Source organism: Lipotes vexillifer, unplaced genomic scaffold, assembly GCF_000442215.2.
Source record: "Lipotes vexillifer unplaced genomic scaffold, Lipotes_vexillifer_v1.1 scaffold104, whole genome shotgun sequence".
NCBI lineage: Eukaryota > Metazoa > Chordata > Mammalia > Artiodactyla > Lipotidae > Lipotes > Lipotes vexillifer.
The window spans coordinates 1,016,037-1,040,904 of NW_006789458.1; the positions used below are offsets into that span (position 1 = coordinate 1,016,037).

Genomic DNA, 24,868 nt, shown 5'->3' on the forward strand with positions numbered 1-24,868 from the left:
AATACAGCAAGCACTCAGAGCAGTGTTTGGCATACGGTAAGTGCTCAGTGTTACATACAATTATTCTCTGTACCCAGACTCTAGCACAGAAACTGAGGCACAGTGCTCGATAAATGTTGCATTGTATCAAATCCTATGTTTCATTTTGCGGAGTAATCTACTTAAGATTCTTATCTACATTAAGAATACTGACTCATTCCCTTACTCATTCCATTTTATAGGTATTTTCTAGTTAACCCCCGTCTATAAAATGTCAAGCTACTGCACTATTTCATTGCTTGGTGGACAATTAGCGAGTGTAAATGTGAACATAATTCAATTATGGATGGTTTATTTAGTCTTGTATTGGCTTCTCTGAAACTCATAGGATATTGTCATATACATGTAATTTGATTAATTTGCCCATAGCTTGTCAAGTAAATAATACCCCTCCAAAAAAAAGTATGTCAAAATATTTATACATTGATATTGAGGTAGTTGTTTGCAGTGTATAGAAAGATACCTAAAAAGATAAGAGAACATGACAAAAAAACACTAAAACAATATAAAAATATCAGTTTCATTTATATAACTGCTTTGCAGAGTTATTCTATTTTTGAATGAGATGAATGATTTTTTTAAAACCCCACAAAATCTCTAGTCTGTACCTGACAATTGGGGCAGGATGAGAAATATTCACTAAATCTCTGAATTTTGTTTTGAAGTTTATCATAAACCTTCAGAAGGAAGCCATTGCTAATTTGTGAGGGAAAGGAGATAAAGGAGTGGGGAGGTGTTATGTACAGAAGCAGCAGACAGCAGTATCTACAAACAGTGACCCTGTTGAAGAAGCACTGAGGGAGTCAGAATATGTTGAGGAAGAAAGGTAAAAGTGCGGAGCATAAAAGAAAGCAGAGTCATTATAAATATTCAAAACTTTTACTCTAATGCAGCTTCTCCAACTTGGCACTATGGACATTTTGGGCTGGATAATTCTTTCTTGTGGGGATGCTGTCTTGTGCATCATAGGATGTTTAGCAGAACTCCTGCCCTCTACCCACTAGATTCCAGCAGCAGTCCATTCCCAGTTTTGACAACCAAAAATGTCTCCAGACATCGTCAAATGTCCCCTGAAGGGCAAAATCACCCTGGTTTGAGAACCACTGCCTTGATGGAAGAAAATTGGTAAAATGACTAGATGAAACATTTCATAGATTTAAATGTTCCCTTTTTTTAAGTAGTTTCATTCACTCACATAGGTTTATCCTAAAACTAATTACCTGTAGTAATAATACAAAGACCCAGCACTATAATTTTGATACATTTTCCCAGATTGTTCCTCTGTACTCTGTTCATCAGTTGGAACCTAGAAGGAAGAAAAAGGGTGCTGGAAACTGCTAGTTCATCTTACATTTAGCAAATCTTTTTCTGGATGCCTAAGAAGTGCAAGACACTGTAGGGAATACAGAGGTACAGCACACACAGAGTTTGTTTTAAAGGAGATTACAATCTCACGAAAAACTATTTCCGGTGCAATTCTCGTCTTTTGCTTTTTCCTTTTAGTAAACACCTGGTTGGTATTTATGTTTCAACAACAGAGGGCACTACAAATAATGTTATATGCAGTCATAAAATGGAATTGTTAAAGGAACAGAAGGACATACAGCTCATTTCTCTTTAATAATTCACTTAAATCATTTAGGAACTTAACAACTGTTAATTGCCTAAAAACAAGATTCCCTGCTCTTCCTGAGCAGTCCATTCCCCCAAATTTCTTCTTTATAATGGGCAATACTGAAATTGGTACAAAAACTTTAACTATAAATTACACATATAATGAAATTAACTTATCATGAAGTAAAATTAACTTATCCATACTGATTCATAATATTTGTCATTTTTAAATATGAGATGAATAAATAAATGAACAAATAAAAGTCTCAAACAGGAACTGGGTGCTCAAGGGCTTTAATTATATGACCTATAATCAAAAGAATTGGCCTTAATCCTACTGCACTGGTATCCCCTAGGATTCCTTTTTCTTTAAAACTTATAAAATGCCTAAATATGTTTTCCTTCTGATTGAACTACAAAAAGGTATTTATCTTCCTACTTTGTCAACCCTACACCTCCGAATCCAAAGTCATTCCTTTTCCTCTGATGATGTCTATACCTTCATTCATGTTGTTCAGAGTGTATTAAGGGTTAAATATATATTTAGCAACAAGCAAATGTCAAAATTATAGGACACCAACAGGAACTAATAAAAGTACTGTATTATAGAAATGAAACTCTTGACATAAAAACCAGGAGAAAGTTTGATTTCAGGTGTGAGCTTAAACTCCCTTCTCCTTCTTGCAATTCTAGTCAGCCCACTTGAACTATACAAATTTTAATTTATAGGATGATTTATTTGTTGAAAAAAAAGTACTCTCAAATTCTAGAAGCAACCACTTTTAAAATAGTGATTTATGTGCTGTGCACTCTTACATGCAATAAATAACCATCTTGAGATGAAGGTAAGGCAGAAGTTACATTTCAATTCTAATTAATGGATCTGAATACTTACTAGGAGAGAGTCCAGGCAAATCACTTAATTTCACCGTCTTATCTGTAAAATGGATATAAATACCTGCCCTTTCTTACCTTATGTAGTTGTCTTGAGGGTCATATAAAAAAAACGTAGTTGCCAGGAGAAAAAAATCCTACAAATGCTGTAGCAGAACTGCTGTCAAAATATTCATGTTAGAGTCAAATTCTTTCAGTTGAATCATTCAGCATCTTTGTTCATGGCTTACATACAGCTGGAGGTATTGTGTCCCCTGATTCAGAAATGTGAATACATTTGGTTGTTGGTTAAAAGGGTAAGAACTATACTGGAAAACAATGCCTCTTTATGAGAGTAAAAATACTGAAATAAAAATTTATAAATCTTCAAAGAGGAAGCAACTACCTCAACCCAATAAAAGCATGACTTCTATCTGTCCTGCCAAGACAAAGGTAGGTAAACCTAATCTAATCCTAATTAGAATTTTTTGTTTTGAAACTTTATGATCTGCTTCTCTCATTCTGATTTCTTTATACTTCTATTCCCTGAGCTCTCAATGCTTTGGGCTTCTGGGACCCAATCTTGTACCTTCTCTTCACTCCTTCCCACAGGCAAGACAGAAAGCTTCTGATTGTCAGAAACTTCTTAATTAATGGAATGTTAGCTGAAATAGATTTCAGAAAGTATTAACTGATCTACCTTTTAACTTTTATTAAGCTACTTGTTTGCAACTGCATAATAAAAGGTCTTGGTATTCCTTTAAAGGAATGTCATGCACCACAAATCAGATTTCTCTTTTGTTTTTCTTTTGTTTTGGTGTGGGGAGAGTAGCTGTTCCAGGCAGAGGGAACAGCAGGTGCAAAGGCCAGAGAATCCCATGGAAGTCTTAGGAGGTCAGAGTGGCTGGGGCTGGTGGGGGGGGGGGGGGGGGGGCGGGGGAAGGAGGTGGTTATGATGTGGAGCATGATGGATAGAAAACACCTTAAGTTCTCATAAAGATAAAACAAAACATACATCCTCTAGAGGATCTGTCATTTATATTTCTATTTCTAATCCCTAGAATAATGCAAATTCATAACCCACAGTTGATGTTCAACTGATGTTTGTTGAATTAAATCAACTTGATTTGGATGTCTCAGACTAACAAGAAAGGGCCTGCCAGCATCCTCAGTCCCCTGAGATCTGTCCTTAACACCGGTCTCCCTGAAAGCACTCCTCAGACACAGGCTTGGCCACTTCCACCAATCCAAACCCAACTTTCATTTCCCTGGCCTCCAAGACTCCAAAATGAAGTATGTTCTTGGATTAGGGGCCATACTTTAGTATATAATGTCTTCATGCTGATGTCCTGGAATGCATTAGTATCATTTCTATTATTTCTACCTCTGGCTCTGAGATTCCCATTTAAAAACTTATCTATCTATCTATCTACCGACCTACCTATCATCACAATATACCATATTTCTTAATGTTGGGCAACTGAGAAAAGATACAAAATCCATCTTGACCAAGAATTCCTTCCCACCAAGAGTCGGAAAACTTTCTGTCCATGTTTTTGGAGATTATCTTTTGACACTAACACTTAAATATATTTTTTAATTTAAGGGAGAAATTTAGAAGTTTAGAAATCAATAATTTTCTCACCAATTCAGTAAACCATTTTACCAATTAATCTTTTATTTTTTATTTCACACATCAGTATTTTATAGAAAAAAGAACCTCTTAATGTTAAACTAATTACAATGTTCTCTTCGGATTCTTTCCAATGTATAGACCTAAATTTTTACACAATCAGTAAATGTAATAATTTGGGTTTTAACACTTTCAAGTCTCATTTAAACATTTTCCCATATGGTTTTACATATATCAATACTATTTAATGGCTATATAACAGTCTATGATAGCAATAGCAATACATGAAAATTTACTTATCCAGTTCCCAATTACTGGGCTTTTCTTAAAACTCAAATGAATGCAATCACTAGAAATATCTTTATACAAATAGACTTTTTTTTCTTTTAAAATATTTTTCTGGGCATATGCTACTCAGAGTGAGTTAGAGCTATCAAAAGACAGATTGGTTATAGAGTTCTTATTATATTCTTCTAAATAGTTCTTCAAAAAAACTACATTAATATAATAATGCTACTGGTATGAGGATACATGCAATTAAAAATTTTTGCTAATATAATTGCATGAACTAAGTCAAAGTTGCTCTAGCTTGCATTTTTAATATTAGTAAATCTAAATACTATTTTATTTCTATCTTCTCGTTTCAACTCAATTCTTTTATAAACTTGACTAGTAAAGAGCACAAAGTCCTATGGATTTGCATTTACCTTTTAAAAAATACTGAGTACTTTATCCTTGTGCAATGCAAGTGGCTTTTACCCCATTTCTTCTTTTGTCTTCTTTCTATTTAGTATACATTTTTCATTTTTCTTAGTTGATCTCATCTACCTTGTCACTATTTTTCTTTGCCATAAAGTTTCCTTTGCAAAATTATTGGGATGAGAATTGTAGTCTTTTTATTTTTACCTTTATACTGAATATCTTAATCTGGAACAAGCTGTTATGTGTGAAGTGGATCTAATTTCTTTTTTTTACTTACATCCAGCTAATCTTTCCACCAGCAGTTATTATATATTTCTTTCCAATTGGTTTATTAGTCTTAAACTTTCTACTCAATACCATAGTGTACTTAGAAAAGATGCTTAACAGCATGTTTTAACAATCTGAAGTGCAAAACTCCCTTTTTTCCCCAAGTTAAAAAGACAAATCCTTATTTTCCTAAATTATTTATCACAATTCTGTCAAATTATATAAAGCATCCAGTTGGAACGTTAAGTGGAAGTGTAGTAAATCTACATACTAACTTCACCCTATTGCCAGTCCTTTGGACATAATTTCTTTTATATTAATTTAATCCTCATAATAATTCTGCAAAGCATTATTTCTATTTTATAGATGGTGAAATGGAAAGTAGGCATGATTTTCCCAAGATTACACAACTTGTAAGTAGTAAAGTGAGGACTCTAATTTTGGTTTTCAGATTTCCTATTTACTACCTTTTCATTATACTAGGATGCAGTTCCTGTAACCTGCTTCTATATAAGTATCTTTCTTACCTCAATATAGTTGTATAATTTTTTAAATGGCTTGTATATGTTAATACCCAAACAATTTAAGTTGTAGTTTGTCACTGTTTGAATCTAGAAATAAGATTAATTTTATTTATTTATTTATTTTTGTGGTATGCGGGCCTCTCACTGTTGTGGCCTCTCCCGCTGCGAAGCACGGGCTCCAAACGCACAGGACCAGCGTCCATGGCTCACGGGCCCAGCCGCTCCACGGCACGTGGGATCCTCCCGGACCGGGGCACAAACCCGCGTCCCCTGCATCGGCAGGCGGACTCCTAACCACTGCGCCACCAGGGAAGCCCAAGAAATAAGATTAATTTTTAAAAGTTATATATCCTGCAACTTCCTGAATTAGTTTTTTATTGTCAGCATGTTTATGATACTACAGGTTTCACTAATTTAAAAGTCATGTCAATAGAAAATATCTGTGCTTTCTTTCCTTATCTTTCTCATTTATGAATGCTTATTAATGATTTATTATAATGACAAGCTATTTCAACCATATATAAATAAAAGTAGTGCCAAGATTATTTAATTTCTGCTTGAGAAATGTTTCCTATGTTTTCCTAATAGGAATGATATTAGTTCTTGGTTTTTAGTAATTATCACAATGAGAAACCAAAAAAACCACTACCAGAGATAATTAAATAAAAAATGATGAATTTTATTAATATTTTTAAAGTTACCTGTACTTAATACTTTGCATTTTTACTATTTTGTTCTGTTGATATTGATTTAATGGTTATTCTGTTGAACACCAACCTTATAATCCTGAGTCACAGTAAATAATTATTTTTATGTTGTGTATCATTTGCTAATATTCTGCATTTGTTCAGAATGAGACCCTTTTCAAAATGTTTGACTCCTAGCATTGAGACAATATTAACCTCAAACTGCAAATATTATATCATCTTTTGATATACAGATATTATTTATATTTTGAACATTTGAAAAAGTTCACCAATAAGCCCATAAGGGTAAAATTCCAACTTGCCAGAAAATTATACTAGGTTATAATATCCTCTAATTTTTAAAATGCTTTTTATTGGTAATAACTTTTTTCATTTCCAATTTATTTGCATTCAAGTAGGAAACCAATATATTCATTTTCTTAGTTTTTAAAACCCTTATTTTATCTAATCTAATATTTTCCTGTTTCCATTATCTTTGGTTCTATCATTTTTTGCAACTTCTCATTGCCCTTCTCAAATTCTTATGAATAAAAATATTCATGATACAGAAATTAAAATTTTTTCAATAGGTCTGGATTACCTTCACCTCCATTTCACTTAACATCTTAAATTCTTTTACATTTTAATAACTAATTTTTAGGTCTATTTATTTCAGTTTTTTGATAAGTTTAAGCCTTAGAATCCACCCAATAATAGATCTGCTAGATTCAAAACATATGTATTAATACCAATTAATGACTTCTCTACTTCAGTAAGCTGAAAATTACTTAAATCTTTCTTGTTTCATTTTCCTCACATATAGAAGATCAACAAAAGACTATTCAAAGCATATTTTGGCCTAGTAACATTACTTTTTATAACACAATAATCAAAAGATACATTAAAAAGTATGATTTTGTTAAACCTTTAGACAAATTCTGCTTCAATGAGATCCATAGCTCTAAGCCATATTTATTTTTAACTAATCTTTATTTTCATATTTCTCTGACTCAATAAGCCAAGAGATGTCTGTCTACTTTGATTCACTAGCAATGCTAGACTGGTTTTCATGAGCATCTTTTCCTTCTCCTACAGTACCTACACTCTTCTAACAGTTAACGTCAGTTGAAAGATTTTGAAATCATGAAAGCCTGGATTCCAATGTTGGCTCTTCCACAAACCAGACTCAGAGAGAATTATTAAGTCTTTATTTCCTCTTTGAAAATGTATTCAATAATATCTGCCTCACAGGGTTGTTGAGAAACTGTAATTAGAGAGCACAATAAGTGCCTAGCACATAGCAAATGCTCTGTTCCAGGACAAAAACTGTAATTAAAAGGGCTTCCTATATCCTTTCCTATCCCTTCCTAAATCCTTCCTATAGGATTATCATTCTCTGTCTGAGGAATGGAAACAGTGACCTAAAGAGAAGGAAGTTTATTTCTTCTGACAGCTCCACAAGCTTCTGCTGCTAGAGTATAACCAGTTTTATGACTTCTGGTAGTTCTGGAAAAAAATGTTTTCTATCCTCTAGATAACAGCTAAGAGGCAGGAGTTGATTACGAAGGCATTTACCTCATTATTTGTGGGGTGGGACACAACCAAAGGGACATGGTAACCCTCCTTTGATTCACTCCTATCAATTGTAGTGTTATTAATTAAAGTGGTGGAGTCAACAAGATGGTATGCTTCACTTTCACTGAGAAACCTTGGGAAATCTATTTACAGATGGATTTTAAAAACCATCTGTAATCCCATGTCAAAAATGCTTCACTCAGTTTCTCCTTAGCATTTCAGAACAAGCATTCTGTAATATCTTTTCCTGGAGCAATTTATTTTTTCTTTAGCCTGAGTTACTTAGAAGTTCTTTTCTTTTAGGTGCCAGAGCAGTGCTCTTCAGAAATTTTCTGAAATATTAAACCAGAACTAATCTTTTCCCCTAGACTTTCTTTGGACTGAACCTCCCAACAATGAGCTCTTCAACTACTAAATGAACTCTGACTCTTTTTGCAATGTATAAGACTGTGGTGGCATCACTGCCTCATTGGTTACAAGAGTCAAGCAGAATTAAATTGCAAGATGTATTGTAGACATCACCTTCACAAATAAAGGATCATACTTAATATATTATCTTTATATTATAAAGAAAAGACCCACATAATTTCCTCTGTGTTTCACTATTCAGAGGTGGTAGCAACTGTAATAGCTACAAAAGTAATTAAAATATTCCTTAGATGTTATTGTTCTGTAGACAATAATAAAATCTGAAGATCAGCAGATACAATACCATCTTCCTTTAAGCACCATGGCTAATATGGGACCCTCACATATATACCCAGTACTAAAATAAAGCTAACCCTGTTTAAGATTCTGGCTCATGGAGCCCATTCTGAAACAAAAAGAAGTCCAATAACCAATAAATCAATTATTGATAGGTTAACAAATACATCCAATAACTGAAAGTCACAAAGAGAATTATAGACAACATCTGCATGCCATTCATCAAATAACCACTTCTAATTACTCATATAGGAAACTGTCCTTTAAATGAGAATATTCTGATACTGGATGAAGGCCCTCAGTAGCATTTCCAGTTTGCTTTTTTTCTAATTTTGAAGGTGCTTCTCTGAGCTTTCTAGGTTTTTGCTTCCCTCAGAGGATTCTAGTTGGGCTATTATTATAGTATTGGCTCCAGGAGGCTCTGGTTGCTTATCATCACCATCAAAGAAAACGTCTTCTGGATTTGGAGGTGGGGGGCAGAATTCTTCACTTGGAAAGATCTCCTTGAAGAGTGTTTCAGCTTGCTTGACTGCGTGTTCATTTCCTAGTCCACAGTCAGGCCCAGTGCAGACATAAACATTGGAAGGTAAGCCATTATATGAGCTTCTGCTGACTCCTGAGGAATCTCTCATGTTAAAATAAAGAGCCCACAAGAGTCTTGGCTTTGCAAGTTCTTCCTTGTCTATTTCTGTTTCAGCATATGGGGTGAATAATTTCTTCACCACTGATTCTAAGTCTTCTCTTGCTGTTTTGGAAGATGAACAGGTCAGATGTACCAGACAGGTGTCTTTCATGCACGTCATGGTTGAAGAACACAATTCAGTGACTCGAACAGCACATGCTCCTGGTTCCACTGGAGGTACTATCAAAATGGAAATCTGCTGATCTGAATCTGTCTTTAGTATAGACTGATCCGTAATGAGCACTGCCCTGGAGATCTGTTCGTACTGCACATTTAAGCATGTTTCCTCAGAAAGGTAACTATCCTCCACAATGAAATATTTAGCATTTATTCTTTGACCAAGGTGATCTATAATTGCTTTACATCTTCCAGATTCTTTGTCAACTACAAGGCATTGTACTTTATGGCGAAGACAATATATTCCACCAAAAACTGCACACATCCTGCAGAAACACTGGGGAATTTCTCCTTGGCCGTACAAGGGAAATAAAAAGGGAGTGTTGCCAAACTTTCCAAGACACTGAAGAAAGTTTTTTGTTGCTTTAAGGCCTTCTATTGTGCAAGATGACTCTGACATCATTGCAATTGAGTGTAGTACAAAATGTTGGAGGCTGGGGGTTAATTTTTTGGTTTTTAAGTACTCTGAAAATGAGCATTGCGTGAAAGCTTGGTATTCATCAGGATGTTGTTCGTAGTCTAAACAAAATGTAAGAAATTTCATTAGCATCCTCTTTTCAACCATAGTGAGCTCTTTGCTATTAAAGACATCTGCTCTGGAGCAAGGGACTTGCTCTACTTTTCCTTCACGAAATGCAAGAATCCTAGTGACATTTTTAAATTCTGCATAACGACTAACATTTGATTTGATTAAAAGATCAATTAACAGTCCTTGGGAATAAAGCAGCTTTGATACCAAATCAATATTAAACCTCCTGCCTTCTTCAACTATTTGAGAGTAAGTAATCCTGTTTCTCTTTGGTGGATCACTGTTGTCTTCCAATATAGGTTTGATTTCGTCTTTAGCACCATCTGAAACTCTGTGTTTGTAAGTTTTATATCCACAATATTCTTCTTTCACCAAGGTTTCTGCTGTATCAGTTACTTCTCCATTGTTTTCTGGAGTGCCTTTTGAGGGCACTTCATAGCTAGAAACATATAACGAGTGCATTTCTTCAGACAAGCATGCAGAATCCAGAGGTTTAATGAGGGTACTAGATGCTACCCAGGAAGGATTTTTCTGCAGATCATCAATCTCTTCAATATTGTCATCCATATCCTGATTGGCATAACAAAAAACTTCTGTGTGTTGAATGGTTTCATCCTTCTTGCGAAGAGTAATGCCTTCTTCTGTTTCATGGATCATGTCTTGCCATGCAGCAGTACTTTCTTCCCCAATGTCACTGTTTTGCTGATATTCCTTCAACCAGGAGAGCAATCCTGAAAAGCTGAAACTAGCCCAGTTTCCTCCATAGTAACTTCTTGAATCAAGATGCAGAACCCTCTGACCACTTCTGGAACATGCAGCTGCAAGGATGGATTCAGGCAAACCTGTCCCTATTACAACCACATCAAACTCTGTTGGGAGCCTGTTGTCCATCCTGGGAGGTAAAGTGTCTGGTGACAACTTCTAATGAAGGAAATGTGTATGAACATAGGCTGAGGGCTCAGATGAGGTGTGAATATGCTGTAATAAAATCTCTCCTTGTGATATTCCAGATCATCCCAGACGTACTGAAGTTGCAGGTCCTAGGTGTTTAACTGCTACCCTTTTTTAGTATTTTTTTCTTATAGCTCAGTAGCATAAAAACATGATAAAGTACATCTAATCATATCTGAGAATACTAGAATGAGTGTGTGGTGTTCACTTCTGCATTTCATCTTAGCAGTGAATGTCAAAATGTATCACATATGCATTTGTGACTGGAACTCTTCTCTGAAAGAAGAAAATTCAAGAAAGAATACAATTGTAAACAATATTAAGAGAAAAGTAATTTCATGCAACAGCAATTACAATCCAATGGAGCCCAACTTGTTTTTAGGACATGAGCCTCTACTAAAGCAAGTCATTAAATGCTTTCTCACATCTTTTCTAATTTCCTGAAAATGAACAAAAGATACAGACTCCTCCAAATCAGGTAATTCAACAATGAAGAATGGATAAAATAACATCCCACAAAAATAAAGAAGAATTAACATAATACAATTCTATAATTTTTGCTTTTAAATATCTGAATAAACGATATACAACTGCGAGATTAAATTGCAAGTAACATGTGACTCCACTGTGCTTATGGTAACAGACTATATACAATGTGCACACTGTCATGATTATGCATATTTCTGTGGCAATACGGTCTGTGGATGCTTCTAGGACAGATGAATAGAAGATTTTTCCATGTCCCACCTACCACTTGAATCTTATGGGAGCAACATGAGACTATTTCAACTGAATTAGCTATTCAGATTATTAAAAAAGAATTACAATAATACAACTAGCATTTTAAAATATTTAGGTATATGGAAGAATTGGTCTACTGAAGGGAAAATATTTTTATAAGAAATCCTTATATGAATGTACATACGCACAGGTGTGTTTTTTAGGTATACGTTAAAAAGGAAAAGTCCTGGGTCCATATGTTAAAATATCTTAACATAAAATAACACCTATTTCTAAAACCCAAGTCAATATAGGGTGACTTGCATTTTGTGAGACTCTAGCTCTGAGATCCTGAATCTCTTGTCTTCCAAGATAAAGGGCTGTCCAAACACCCTCTGCCAAGATTAACATGTTGTTTGTTGTTCTTGTTTTTCAAGGGATAGGAGGTGGTGGTGGAGAAAGTCTCTCCTGTCCAGCATCATCCTGATTATACTCCACGTGCAGAACACCTGTGTGGTGGTAGGTATGGCCAGAGATGCAACAGCCAAAGGGCTGAAAGGCATACTCACCTGGAAGTCTTTAGGCTAAAGCATTACAAACACATGCTAGGTGGCCTTTCTGTCAATCATAATTGCACAGTAAGAGTGAGTTTCTTTAGCTCTGATTTTTCCTACCACTATACTTACTGATCAGTGCATATTGGGTCTGCCTAGGCTAAGATGACTAATTATCCTAGACATCTGTAAAACAAGCTGTTGAATTGGAACTTAGATTAAATTGACTAATTCACTGAACTGACTGCTCAGTTTGAGATGGCAATCTTAATAGTCCTGCCTAGTCAAAGCCTCTGCCTCAAGAATATCAGGGATTCCACTTGCTTTCAACATTCCCTCAGAAACAAGGAACTGAGCACAGAATGAAGTGGCTGCCAGGCCTACTCACATAAGTATGTGAGTATGTTTGAGTTACTTATTCTGCTTTCTTCCAGCAGGGTGTGCAGAGGAAGACAGAACCCATGAAGGTATGTGAAGAAGTGTAACCATAGTATGTACTTATTCTCAGCTTAGAAGGGGATACAGCTGAGGGTTGGGAGTAAGAGAGAGGATATAAGCTATAAGTGCCAAAACCAGGCACCTTCTAACCTATAGGTATCCAACGAGTCCTCGTAATACAAAGCAGGACAGGACAACCTTAACACATTTAGCTCAACTACCCCGTAAAAAAGATGAGAAAACTGATGGCTGGAGAAATTAAGTGACTGGGAAAGTCCACATGATGGGTAGCCACAGGATCAAGAGTGGGACCCACTCTCACACCATCAGGCCAGTGGTCTTTCCACTTGATAGGGCAGTCTCTCCAGAAGCCTCTGGAGCAAGCAGCCACTTTTGGTATTTTAAAATGTTCTGCCCCTTCAGTACTCCATGGTTGGTTAGTTCTTACTCAGGGATAACAATGAGGGAAGCACGCTCCCTCTTTTCATCTTTAACTCTTACCTAGAAGCACAGTCTTTGGAATTTAACCCAGGCAAAGAAACTCTTAATCTTTGCTAAGAACTCTTTCAGCTCCACCATAACCCACTATCGACTTGTCTCCCAGGGCTTAAACAAGACTCAGAACCTCTTGCCCCAGAGTTTCCACCTCTAACTTAAAAACAGGTTAAAGTCATTGTTGAAAGCACTAAAGAAATGCCCAGAGAAAGAGCAGTAGTCAGGCAAAATACTGTGTGGTGAACATTTCTAGCAGTCTTAGAAAATCCCTTCTGATTGGGGTGCAGCCTAAGCAGGGATGATGAGGGAGGATAAAGGATGGAGGAGGCAAGGAGACACAGCAGGGTGGGGCCACAAGATAGAAGAGATGAGGAAGAAGGGGAATGCTGGTACTAATAAAAAACTCAATATACCCCTGTTTTCAAATTCCCAGGCACCGAGTCAGGATAGAAGCTGAATTTCCCAGCACAGAAAAAAACACTTCTTTAAGATAAGAACTTTAATGTCTGTGACCCAATTTCTGCTACTGATGACACTTTAGGGCTTGGCTTGAATTGCCCTCTTTAAAGCTTAGCCCTGCCTGAAACATTGCCTGTTAGGTATTTTAAATTAATACAAAGAGTGTAATCTATAGTGTGATCTATATCACCACCTTCACACACCTACAACCCCCTCCCAAGTTTCAAATCTTTGTATAAATGAAGTTCTCAGATAAGGGGTTATTGGGGAAGGGGTAGGGGTAGGTAGTATTAGAATATTAGAATCATTGAGACAATCAAATAAATAAAATTATGATTTCTACTGCATTTTCTTGTTTCCCTCAAAATATAAAAAAAGGAATCATAACAAATATAATAGTTGGATTTGTCACCACATAGAAGGTTGGTGAATAAGAAAATACTTTTGATAACACTACAAAGACTTTATTCTCATAAACCTGCCAAGATAAAGGCAGTAATAAATTTATCAATGGATTTCAGGATTCTTTTTTTTTAAAAGGAAATTTAAGACCTGAGAAATATACAGTTCTATTTCAAATCTTTGTACAAATGAAATTCTGGTGCACACACAAAAGGATACTTTCCTAATCTTAGAAAAATCACATCTTCAATGACACACTGGGTGGTTCATCCTTCAAAATGTCAAGTCTCAGTGAGACTTAAATCTTCCATATGGGTTAAGAGTATTGTATTCACTATCATGTTCTACTTTAATGAAATCTACTGGCTGCACAGCTAATTATTTGTTCATCTGAGTTGGGATTCTCTGGGCCATCTGCAAACTCACCTTAGATTTTGGTGTGCTGGAAACTATAAGGAGGAAATTATAGTAAAAATAGCTAATAGGGCACATGCCAATTTGCATTCTGAGGACCTGAATAAAACGATCTCACTTCCTAGGAAGCAGTCAAAGGTTTACAACCGCTAATGGGCAAATTTTTCAAAGAATTTACACATTACTACTATGTTAGGTTTCTACCTCTCACTTTAGGGAAGTAATATAGGAATTAGATCTTTCCTCATCACCCTCTCCAACTTTCACAAATCAAACACTTTTTTCCTTGAATCTCTTAACTCCACAGCCCCTCATTTCTTTCCTCAAAGTGTAAAAGCCATTGTCTCGTGCCCTGTTGAATTAATTGAGGAGATGAAAGCAGAGAAGTGAGATGAGTTGCACAGCGGCCAGAAAGGGGTATGGAGGAGGTGGGCACAGGGGAGATGGGGCTGCAGACAGGCTGGGGTTTGGGTTGGCGTGGGGCCTGGTGAGCACAGGGAGGGAGGAAGATCAGCGAGTGCTGGAGGAGGAGAGGTCGGCGGGGAAGGAGCAGAGGTGGGGGGAAGCGGGTGAGATCAGGGGGAAGGTGAGGTCACAAGGGAGGAGGTGAGATCAGAAGAATAGAGGTAGGGGGAAGTGAAGTCAGGGGAGCACCGCCGCGAGGTTGGGGTCCAGGAGCGGGAGGGGGCAGGGCCGGGGGCAGGAGGCCGCAGGAGCGGGAGGTCTAGCCCGGCCACTCACCCCACAGGCTGTTGCTGAAGCCGTCCCACACGCAGTTCGTGGCGCCCCCCACCACGCCGCCCCTCGGGCGGAACGCGAAAGCTAGCGCGGCCCGGAGGACGGAGGGTAGCAGCGTGCCGAGGCTGACGTGAAGCAGCAAGAAGCGGGCGGGGCTGCGGAGCCGCGGGAACTTGAGGTAGAGGACGAGCACCAGCAGGCTGCTGCCGACGCCCAGCAGTCCCACGGAGCCGAGCAGAAGCACGTAGGCGCCCTGGCTGACAGGCTGCGTAACCCTCGGCTGCCCAGGCCACTGACCCTCGCCGCCCTCCCAGCCGGCTCCGCCGCCGCCGCCGTTCTGCGTGACCCGGTCGGGGTAGAGCGACTTGCTGAGCATGTAGCTGCCGCCGCCGCCGCCGCCACCGCCGCCGCAGCACCAGCGCCTTGCCGCGCGCAAGCTGGGCGCCGGCGCGCTAGGTTCCGGGTGGGGCGCAGGGCGCTCCGAGGTACCCGTCACCCACTCCGGCCAATGCGCGGGCAGCTAGATGCCGCTCGGGGCCCCGTCCCCGCCCCCGGCGCGCCTCGTAACCCCGCCCCTTCCCGCCATTGTAGTCCCGCCGCGAAGAGCCTTGTAGCCCCGCCCCTTCTCGCAGTCTTAGCGGAGTGCCTGCTTTCCAGGTTCCTCTTTCCTCGACCCCTTCTCGTACCCTGGCCCCACCCGCCCAGTCAGTGAGAGCCGGGAGGCGGATCAACCACCGTGATTCCTCACTCCGCAGCTCGCCCCCACCCAGCTGGAAGCCCTCTTGGCGTGCACCATCCACCCACTCATTCAGGAACATTTATGGGCTCCTGGCCCACCACGTGCTCATGAGTGGGTTACACCGTCCTTGGCTTCTCCCTCCCCAGGAAGCTGTTACGACCCGCTGCCAAACGGAGTCGCACACTTAATGCAAACCCAGCCCACACCCCAGGCCTGCCCATATTGTCCTTCCTGCCCTCCCTGAAGTAGCAGTGGATACACCCTGTCGCTAAGGCCCTCACTGTGGCGACCCGCAGGCTGCGCTCTCAAGCTCCAGACCATATCTAGCAGGTGCCGAGGTGGTGCTATACTTGAAGCAGCACATTTCCTCTGGCCTTTTACACAGTGAAAACAGAGGGCAAGTCAAGCACAGGTCCGTGAACTGATCAGTCTTTGCAGGGCTGCGCTGCTGCCTCTGCACAGGCCCCAAAAGGGCCCGAGGGGATGCAGTCCCTAGCCAGACCTGCAGCCTTTCCTGGGCACTGCTGGCTAGCACAGGGTCTGTGCAAGGGCAAAGTAATTGCCCTCCACGGTGTGTGCCTCCTCCCATCTCCATTCAAAAGATCGGTAGAAAACGACTAGCCTCAATGAACCTCCATTACAAGTTCCTTGGTGGGTAAAATCTAATCGTCAGGGTGCATTGGGCAATAGCTGAGGGGCAGTGTGCTCCGTCCTTAAAATCTTGATTTGTCACTAAGGCTTCCAATCTGGATTTGTCTGTGAGACTGACCTACCCACTTCTTTAAAAAACTCATTTAATTTTGTATTTTAGATTTATGCAACCATTTAACAAGTTGTGTATGTTTAATGTCTACAGCATTTACTGACTAGTCTACAGTAAGGTCTCAATAAATATTAGTTGAATGAATGCAGGAGGAGTCATTTTTTCCAAAAGCATTCATTCATTCATGGGTGCTGAGTCCCTGCTCTCACAAAGCTTACATTCTGGTGGTGTTGGGAGAACAGATGATTATCAAATAAGTACATATGTAGCGTTGTGAAATGTGACATAAAGAAAAGTAAAGCAGAGAAAGGGTATTTTGGAGGGAGGGGAGAGGTTGTTATTTTGTACAGCGTGGTTACAAATAGCTTCACTGAGTACTGCAGGCACAGGGTAGATGTAATGGGGTGGGACTGTGCTTGGCATATTGGAGGAAAAACAAAGAAACCAATGTGGCTGGAGTGGAATGAGAATTATGAAATAAGGGCAGAGAAGTAGGTGAGCAGTGATTGGCCAGATAATGCAGGTTCTTGGCTATTTTAGTAAAAGGACTTTGGCTTTAGAGTAAAGTCCAGGGCAATGCCTAAGCAAGAGGAATAATATCAGTGAAGGAAAAAAAAGGGAATAAGAGGGTTTTGGCAAATGTTTAAGAATTTTGATAGATTTATTTTTATAATACAATGAACTGTTAAGGTTATTTATTATACTCGACAGAAACGGGTAATGATACTACAAATATTATTCACTTTGTCAGTAATGATATATGTTTCTATTCATTTTCAGAATTATGTAATTGTAGGATAATGCCAAAAATACTACAACTTAAAAAGCAAGTGCAGTACTGGCATAAGGACAGACTATGTAATGAATAGAGATTTCAACAAGGATGCCAAGACTACCCAGTGGGGAAAGGACATTTCAATAAATGGTGCTGGGAAAACTGGATATCCACATGCAGAAAATGAAGTTAGAACCTTACCTTATACCATATACATAAATTGACTCAAAGAGCTAAACTTAAACGCTATAACTATAGAATTCTTAGAAGAAACAAAACATCTTCATGACATTAGGTTCAGCAATGATTTCTTGGATATGACACCAAAGGCATAGGCAGCAAAAGAAAAAATAAATTGTACTTTTGTTCATCAAAATGAAAAACTTTTGTACACTATCAAGAGAGTAAAAAGACAACACACAAAATAGGAGAAAATATTTGCAAATAATATATCAGATAAGGGATTAATATCCAGAACACATAACTCATACAACACAACAACAAAAGCCAAACATCCCCAATTCAAAAATTGTCAAAGGACTTGAATAGATATTTCTACAAAGATACACATACAAATGGCTGATAAGCACTTGAAAAGATGATCTTCAGTTATTAGGGAAATGCAAATCAAAACCACACACCCACTAGGATGGCTATTATCAAAAAATAAAAACAACAACAACAAAGAAACTAAAAAGTGTTGACAAGGATGTGGAGAAGTTAGAACCCTGCTGTGCCGCTGGTGAGAATGTAAAATGGTGCAGCCACTGTGGAAACAGCTTGGCGTTCCTCAAAATGTTAAACACAGGTTTATCATATGATCCAGCAATTCTGCTCCTAGATGTATAGCCAAAAGAATTGAAAGCAGGGACAGGAACATGTATTTGTACACCAGTGTTCATAGCAGTAGTATTCACAATAACCAAAGATGGAAATAGACCAAATGTCTATCAACAGATAAATGGATAAACAAAATGTGTTATGTACATACAATGGAATATTATTCAGTCATAGAAATAAATGAAATTCTAATACATGCTACATCATAGATGAACCTTGAAAACATTATGCTAAGTGAAATAAGCTAGACACAAAAAGACAAATATTACAGATTCCTCTTATATGGGGTACCTAGAATAGGCAAATTCATAGTGACAGAGAGTAGAATAGTAGTCACCAGAGGCTGAGGGGAGGGAGGAACGGGGAGTTAGTGGTTAATGGGTACAGAGCTTCAGTTTGGGATGATGCAAAACTTCTGGAAATGGATAGTGGTGATGGTTGCACAAAATTGTGAATTACTTAATGCCACGGAATTGTACACTTAAAATGGTTGAAATGGTAAATTTTATGTGGTGTGTATTTTAGTACAATAAAAAGCTTATGCCAATTATGCCTGCATCTCACTGTCTCAAAGTAGGAGAAGTACAGTGTCTGCAAATGTAACCATTTTACTGAGTGAGCTGGACTCAGTATAGTGCAAGCAAAATGTAACTTTACTGTCTCTGGCAGTACTCATTTCAGATATATTCTTTCCACTTATTCTTCACTGCCCTTTGTTGACATTTTATCAGTTCTCAAAGCCTTTCTGCTCACTTTCAAGTAATATAAAGTCCAGAACATTGTAATAATGAAATGTTAAAACTCTTGGAAAACTCATCTGTCAACACTCCAAAACAGAGCCTGCTGTAGCCTGGAGAACTTCTGGGGATGGGGGTTGAGGAAACAACAAACTTAGCTTCTATTTCCTTGACCACTACCTTTAGATGCTGCTCTGGGTCCCTCTGAGATTTTGAGGAAAAATCTTCCTTGACTGATAAAGTTGTCATCTGATGTTGGTGCCCTCTGATTATAGCAGATTTTCAATGCTGTGTTTTTCTCTCCTGGGGTGACTTGTGGGATCTCTAGAGGACTGAGATCACTGGAGATACTTCTCCCACAATTCCCTCGACAGGGGCAATGCCTCTGTCAGCTGGCTCCTTGGGTCTCCCTCTCAGATCCTGGTTAGGGTCCCTTAGACCCTACAGGCAGTGCTAAGATGACACAGCTTGGCTCTTCTACTCAGAAGAGCCCTCTGGAAATATGCATGCATCCTTGCCCTACCAAATCCTGGATGTGGCCTGCTGTTGGAGAACTGGCCACAGACTGTCCCCTTCAGTGCCAGTTGGGTAGAAAGAAGTGGATAAAAGTTATGGTCACTTGACTACTCTAAAATTTTTCTCTAAGGAAGTGCTCACCAAGGGTCTCCTCAACCTCTTAATGAACCTGCCTCCTCTTAAGTATTTTGAAGGTGAGAATAGACTCATCTGTGAAGAATCGGTTTCTCAGTGCCTCCACTTCTCAGTCCATCCTCCTACATGGGTTGTATAGCACTTTTTCTAGAATGGGGGCATTCCTCAAGTGGAGCCTCTGGCAAGACAGAAAGAAGGCCATTTTAATACCCTCCCACTCTGGAGCATTAAATCATCACAACCCTCATATTCCAAAAAAAATCTTTGACAAAGTATGAGGGTGTGAATGGAGACAGGTTTTATCTGCCACTCTTGCTCAGAATCATTGATAACCCTTAGCCTTCTGTGTCATGCACATGTCAGCTAAGAGGACGCTTCGACCCTTACTCAACTGAGTAATCTCCTTCCAAGTGCTGGAACTCATCCTTCCCTGACATGTCTGAACTTTGATTCCTAGTGAGAAGCAGAAAAAGGCTTGAAGAAAATCTGGCCAAATATATCTGAACAATTTCTGGCCTTTGGAAACATAAGTTAGTGAATGATATTTAACTTTTTCAAAAAAGAAAATCTGGCATACCTTCAAGTTCTGAATGTCAATTCTCTTTGTGCATACAACTTCTCAGATGTGTGAGATGTAGGAATCAGTTTAATGAAAATTGGGTACCTGTCCACATTTCCCTCCCCCCAAATGCATACATTTGTTTTAAAATGGAATCTTGGGACTTCCCTGGTGGTCCAGTGGCTAAGACTCTGCAATCCTAATTCAGGGGGTCTGGGTTCGATTCCTGGTCAGGGAACTAGATCCCACATGCCGCAACTAAGAGTTTGTGTGCTGCAACTAAAGATCCTGCCTACTGCAACTAAGACCCAATGCAGCCAAATAAATAATTAATTAGTATTTTTTAAAAAATGGAATCTCATTTATAATCTTGCTCTATAAAGCAGAGTTTGGGTGACAAAGGAGTTATGGAAGAATAATCATTCAATTTCTTAAAGGAACTGGTTAGTGAAGTTATGATTAATGTATATCTATCTCTAGCTATATCTCTATCTATATATCTATATGTATTTATATCTATATATACACATATTCTCCACAGCAGTACCCATTATAGTGAAATTTTGGTACAATGGGGGCAAAGAGAGCATTTATAGATTTCCTGAGGTGGTGGGGTTGGGAATAAAATAAGTTATGTACAAAAGTTCAGAGATCAGAACAGCGTATAATCAGCAACAAAATCTGATCAAAATAGACTTCTTCTAATAGCAACACCAGAAGCAAGAAGACAGTGGAATGTTATCTTCAAAACACTGAAATAAAGCAATTTCCAGCCTGGAATTCTATACTTACCCAAATATCATTCAATGCAAAAGGAGATTAAGAATATTTTCAGATAGGTGCGGTATCAAAAATTTATCTTCCAGGCAACTATTTCTGGATGCAAGCCACCAAAATGAGGGAATAAACCCTGGAAAAGTAAGATATAGGGTAAAAGAGAGAAGATGAGGGAATTTCTAAAGTGATGGCAAAGGGAAATAACAGTATGACAGCTATGCCCTGATATATATGACATCGGTTTTGGCTGTAGCATTGTAACTCAAGAGACAGACATGCAGAGGAGAGTTATCAAGGGATCTTCTGCTCTTGTATTATTTTTTTATCCTGTAAATACCTGGGTGAACATGGCCCAGATTCTTAGCAGTACCTGGCTGGCCAGCATCATGCAATGTTGAAGCTCCTGCCTGTCCTGCCACACGCACCAGTCAAGAATCCTCATTTCATGCCAGAGGGGTCCTTCACTTACTTACATTGATAACTAGAGTTGACTAGGGTGAACTCAGAAGCAGAAAAAGCAGAGCAACCTATTGCTCCTGGCAGGATTTCTACCAGATAGCTGGTGCCTGGGCCACGTCACAGACCAGCTGAGGACCTAACTAAGGGCCTTTTGTCATGGCCTTGGCCACTGACTTCCACACAGAAGATCTCATAAGACTCATAGAAGCTGAAGCCAAATAGCTCAGGGAAATCATTCCAACTATTTTTTTTAACTAGAGCCTTTCTCTAAGAGTGGCAATATTATTTCTTTCCTTACACAGCTAGATGTGTGCTTGCTTCTGAATTTTTATATCACTCACCTTCACAATCATTTATATGTAAAAAAGCAATTAATAAAATAATTAAATATTTGGTTGAGAAAAATAGATGGAAAAGAAAAAATATATACTTATGAAGGATATTGGAAACATGGGGACAGATTTATGAAAGAATACATTAATATTTAAATAATGTGCATGATTCTATTGAAACTGCATACAATTTTCAAAGTATGTGGCCTGAGCCTAGAAGGAAATATTCTAAAATCAATAATTTTGTAAGAGGGATGGGAACATGAGTTATATCTTTTAAGTTCTTTAAACTGATGGTTATATCATTTTTGCAATTGAGAAAATACAGATACCACTTCATCCTGTAGCTCTAAAAATGTCCACACTAATTGTGAATTGCTCCAGCTTATATTTCTAAGATGTTCCCAAAAGCCACTGCCATAATACTCATTTATACTTGCTGTTTCCACAGTCCCTCCTCCCACTCTCTCTTTGACCCACCATTCCACTGAGATAGTGTTTCTCAAGGTCATAATGCACATTCCAATGGTTAATCATCAGTCCTCATCTTATATAGCCTATCATCAGTATTTGGCACAGTTTGCCACTCCTTTGTATTTTAACGCTTATCTGTAAATACTTCAGTATGTAGCTCTTGTCGATGAAACTTAATCAATAGTCAATCTATGAAAGAAATGGAAAATTTCAATTTTAGCCAAATTTGAGAATTATAACCCAGGAACAGCATCTGAGAAAGCTCCAATAACTTTTCTGCCTGTTAGAAGTCAAGACACAGTTCTTGTGAAGTTTTCTGAGACAGAGGGCTGTACGTTAAATGACATATTATTGACAGATTACACAGTTCAAATCTAAGTGTCAGTGTGGCCCCTTACAAGATGAAAAAGGAGTGTTATCTTTGAAGGGGCTGGGTTTTTTTGATGCTAGGAGAATGTTGCTCTTTCAGGTATTTCTACTGATGGGGAAGGTTTGGTCAATGCATAATGCAGATACACAATGCACAGTAGAGAACAGAGAGGAGGCCAAAGGGCAGAGAAATATTTTATGTTTAAATTTTTCTTGTCTTGCCATAAAATATGAATTTTATTTCACACTCTAAAATATATCACATAACAATAATATAATATATAATTATTACATCTAAAATAATGAACAGTAACTTCTCAGTATCATCAAATATCTTAGTCAGTGTTCCAATTTCCAATTATCTCAGACATGTTGGAATTATTTTTCAGTTTTTTATTGTTTTTTGTTTTTTGGTTTTTTTGCGGTACGCGGGCCTCTCACTGTTGTGGCCTCTCCCATTGTAGAGCACAGGCTCCGGACGCGCAGGCTCAGCGGCCATGACTCACGGGCCCAGCTGCTCTGTGGCATGTGGGATCTTCCCGGACCGGGGCACAAACCCGTGTCCCCTGCATCGGCAGGTGGACTCTCAACCATTGCGCCACCAGGGAAGCCCTATTTTTCAGTTTGATTGTTGAGTCAGGATCTAAATACAGTCCACATACTATGACTAGTTGGTGTGTCTTTAAAGTTCCTTTTAACCTGCAGGTTCTCCTTCCTTCTTTTTTCTTCCCATGCAATTTCTTTATTGAGTAAACTGATAGTCCTTCCAATGTCTCCTTCCTTTTCAGAACACTTTCTTCTCTTGGTTTCTGAAATACCCCTTTCTCTTGGCTCTTCTACCTCACTGGCCACTCCTACTTAGTCTCTGTCAGTGGTTCTTTCTGATCACTCTGACCTCTGAACACTGGCAAGCTCAGGGTTTGGTCCTCAGTTATTTTGCTTCTTCAAGGAGATCTCATCCAGTCCAATGGCTCTGAATACCACCTAAATGTTGATGATTCTCAAGCTCTCCCCTGAACCCTGGACTTTTATATCTGACTCTTCAATCTCCACAATTGTTTATCTAATAGACATCTCACACTTAACACATCCCAAATTGAGTTCTTAATTCTTCCCCCAAAATCTGCTTCTCCCACTGACTTGCTCCCCCAAAATGAGTAACTACTCTATCCTTCCAGAGTCCCTGGAGTTATTCTTGATCCTTCTCTTGCTATCACACTCTCATCTAATCTATCAGCAAATTCTGTCATATTTACCCTCATACAATCTGACATCTTAGCCCTACCTTCATCACTAATATCCTAATCTAAACCACTATTAACTCTTACTTGGATTATTGAAATTGCCACCTAATTTGTTTCCCTACTTCTATTCTTTCTCTCCTTCAGTTTACCTCCACAAAGCAGCTAAAACAATCCTTTTCGATTGTGAATCAGATCATATCAGTATTCCACTCAATAGTAGATTAGGGATTACTGTATAGACTGTCCTTACAAATCTGCTCCCCGCCCCCCGACTCTCTGACCTTATCTCCCCACCTCTCTTCCCCATCCCACATCACCCCTGTCACATGATCTCTTCACTGTTTCTCAGATACGTGAAGCACACTTTGATCTCGGGACTTTATGCCTTCTGTTCTTGGAACACCCTTCTACCATTTACCCACATGGCTTGCTACCTTACGTCCCTCTGGTCTGTGCCCAGATGTCTTTCTATTAATGAGGCCTTCTCTGAGCTCCCTAACCCTTGTCCTTTGACTTATCCCCCCCCAGTTTCCTTACTTGGTCTTTACCCATTTTTCTTCCCTCTTAGGCAGTGTATACACACACACACACACACACACACACACACACACACAATTTGTGGGGAAAGAAATTTCAGATCTCCTCCTTATGAAGGAAGGATGATGTTACAGTTATATTATGATGCAATGAGGACCATATGCAGAACACTGGTAACATTATGAGGTCAGGATTTTTACTGAAATGTTTGCCTGTATGAAGTACGTTAGACCAAAGTCAGTGTTTCTCCCTGCTAACATCCTAGTGGCAGCAACTCTCACTCCTACCCACAGTATGGGATTTTAAGATCAAAGGAATGAGACCTAGGGCAAAAATTGAGGTAACAGGGAGGCATTGTAACAACTGGAAAGTTTTCCAAGTTGGCAAATTTACATTGTTATTTCTGGACAGAAATAAAAGATTCCCTAGGTCCCT

The 24,868-nt window shown here is 38.8% G+C and overlaps 2 protein-coding genes across 2 annotated transcripts in view; both read right to left on the reverse strand.

Annotated features, from left to right (window-relative positions):
* OPN3 (opsin 3) overlaps positions 1–15,995 on the reverse strand; it is a 60,377-nt gene extending 44,382 nt beyond the window's left edge. Inside the window, 2 exon segments of the mRNA XM_007462642.1 lie at positions 15,181–15,629; positions 15,667–15,995. Coding sequence (XP_007462704.1) covers positions 15,181–15,629; positions 15,667–15,995 — 778 coding nt within the window.
* Positions 8,477–10,923, reverse strand: CHML (CHM like Rab escort protein). The gene has a single exon (XM_007462622.1). The coding sequence runs from the start codon at positions 10,895–10,897 to the stop codon at positions 8,945–8,947; it is 1,953 nt and encodes a 650-aa protein (XP_007462684.1). The 5' UTR covers positions 10,898–10,923; the 3' UTR covers positions 8,477–8,944.
* Positions 15,996–24,868: the final 8,873 nt, after the last annotated feature.

Bases quoted from the DNA above. Each gene is read 5' to 3' on its own strand.
- CHML (XM_007462622.1), bottom strand. From the start codon at position 10,897: ATGGACAACAGGCTCCCAACAGAGTTTGATGTGGTTGTAATAGGGACA.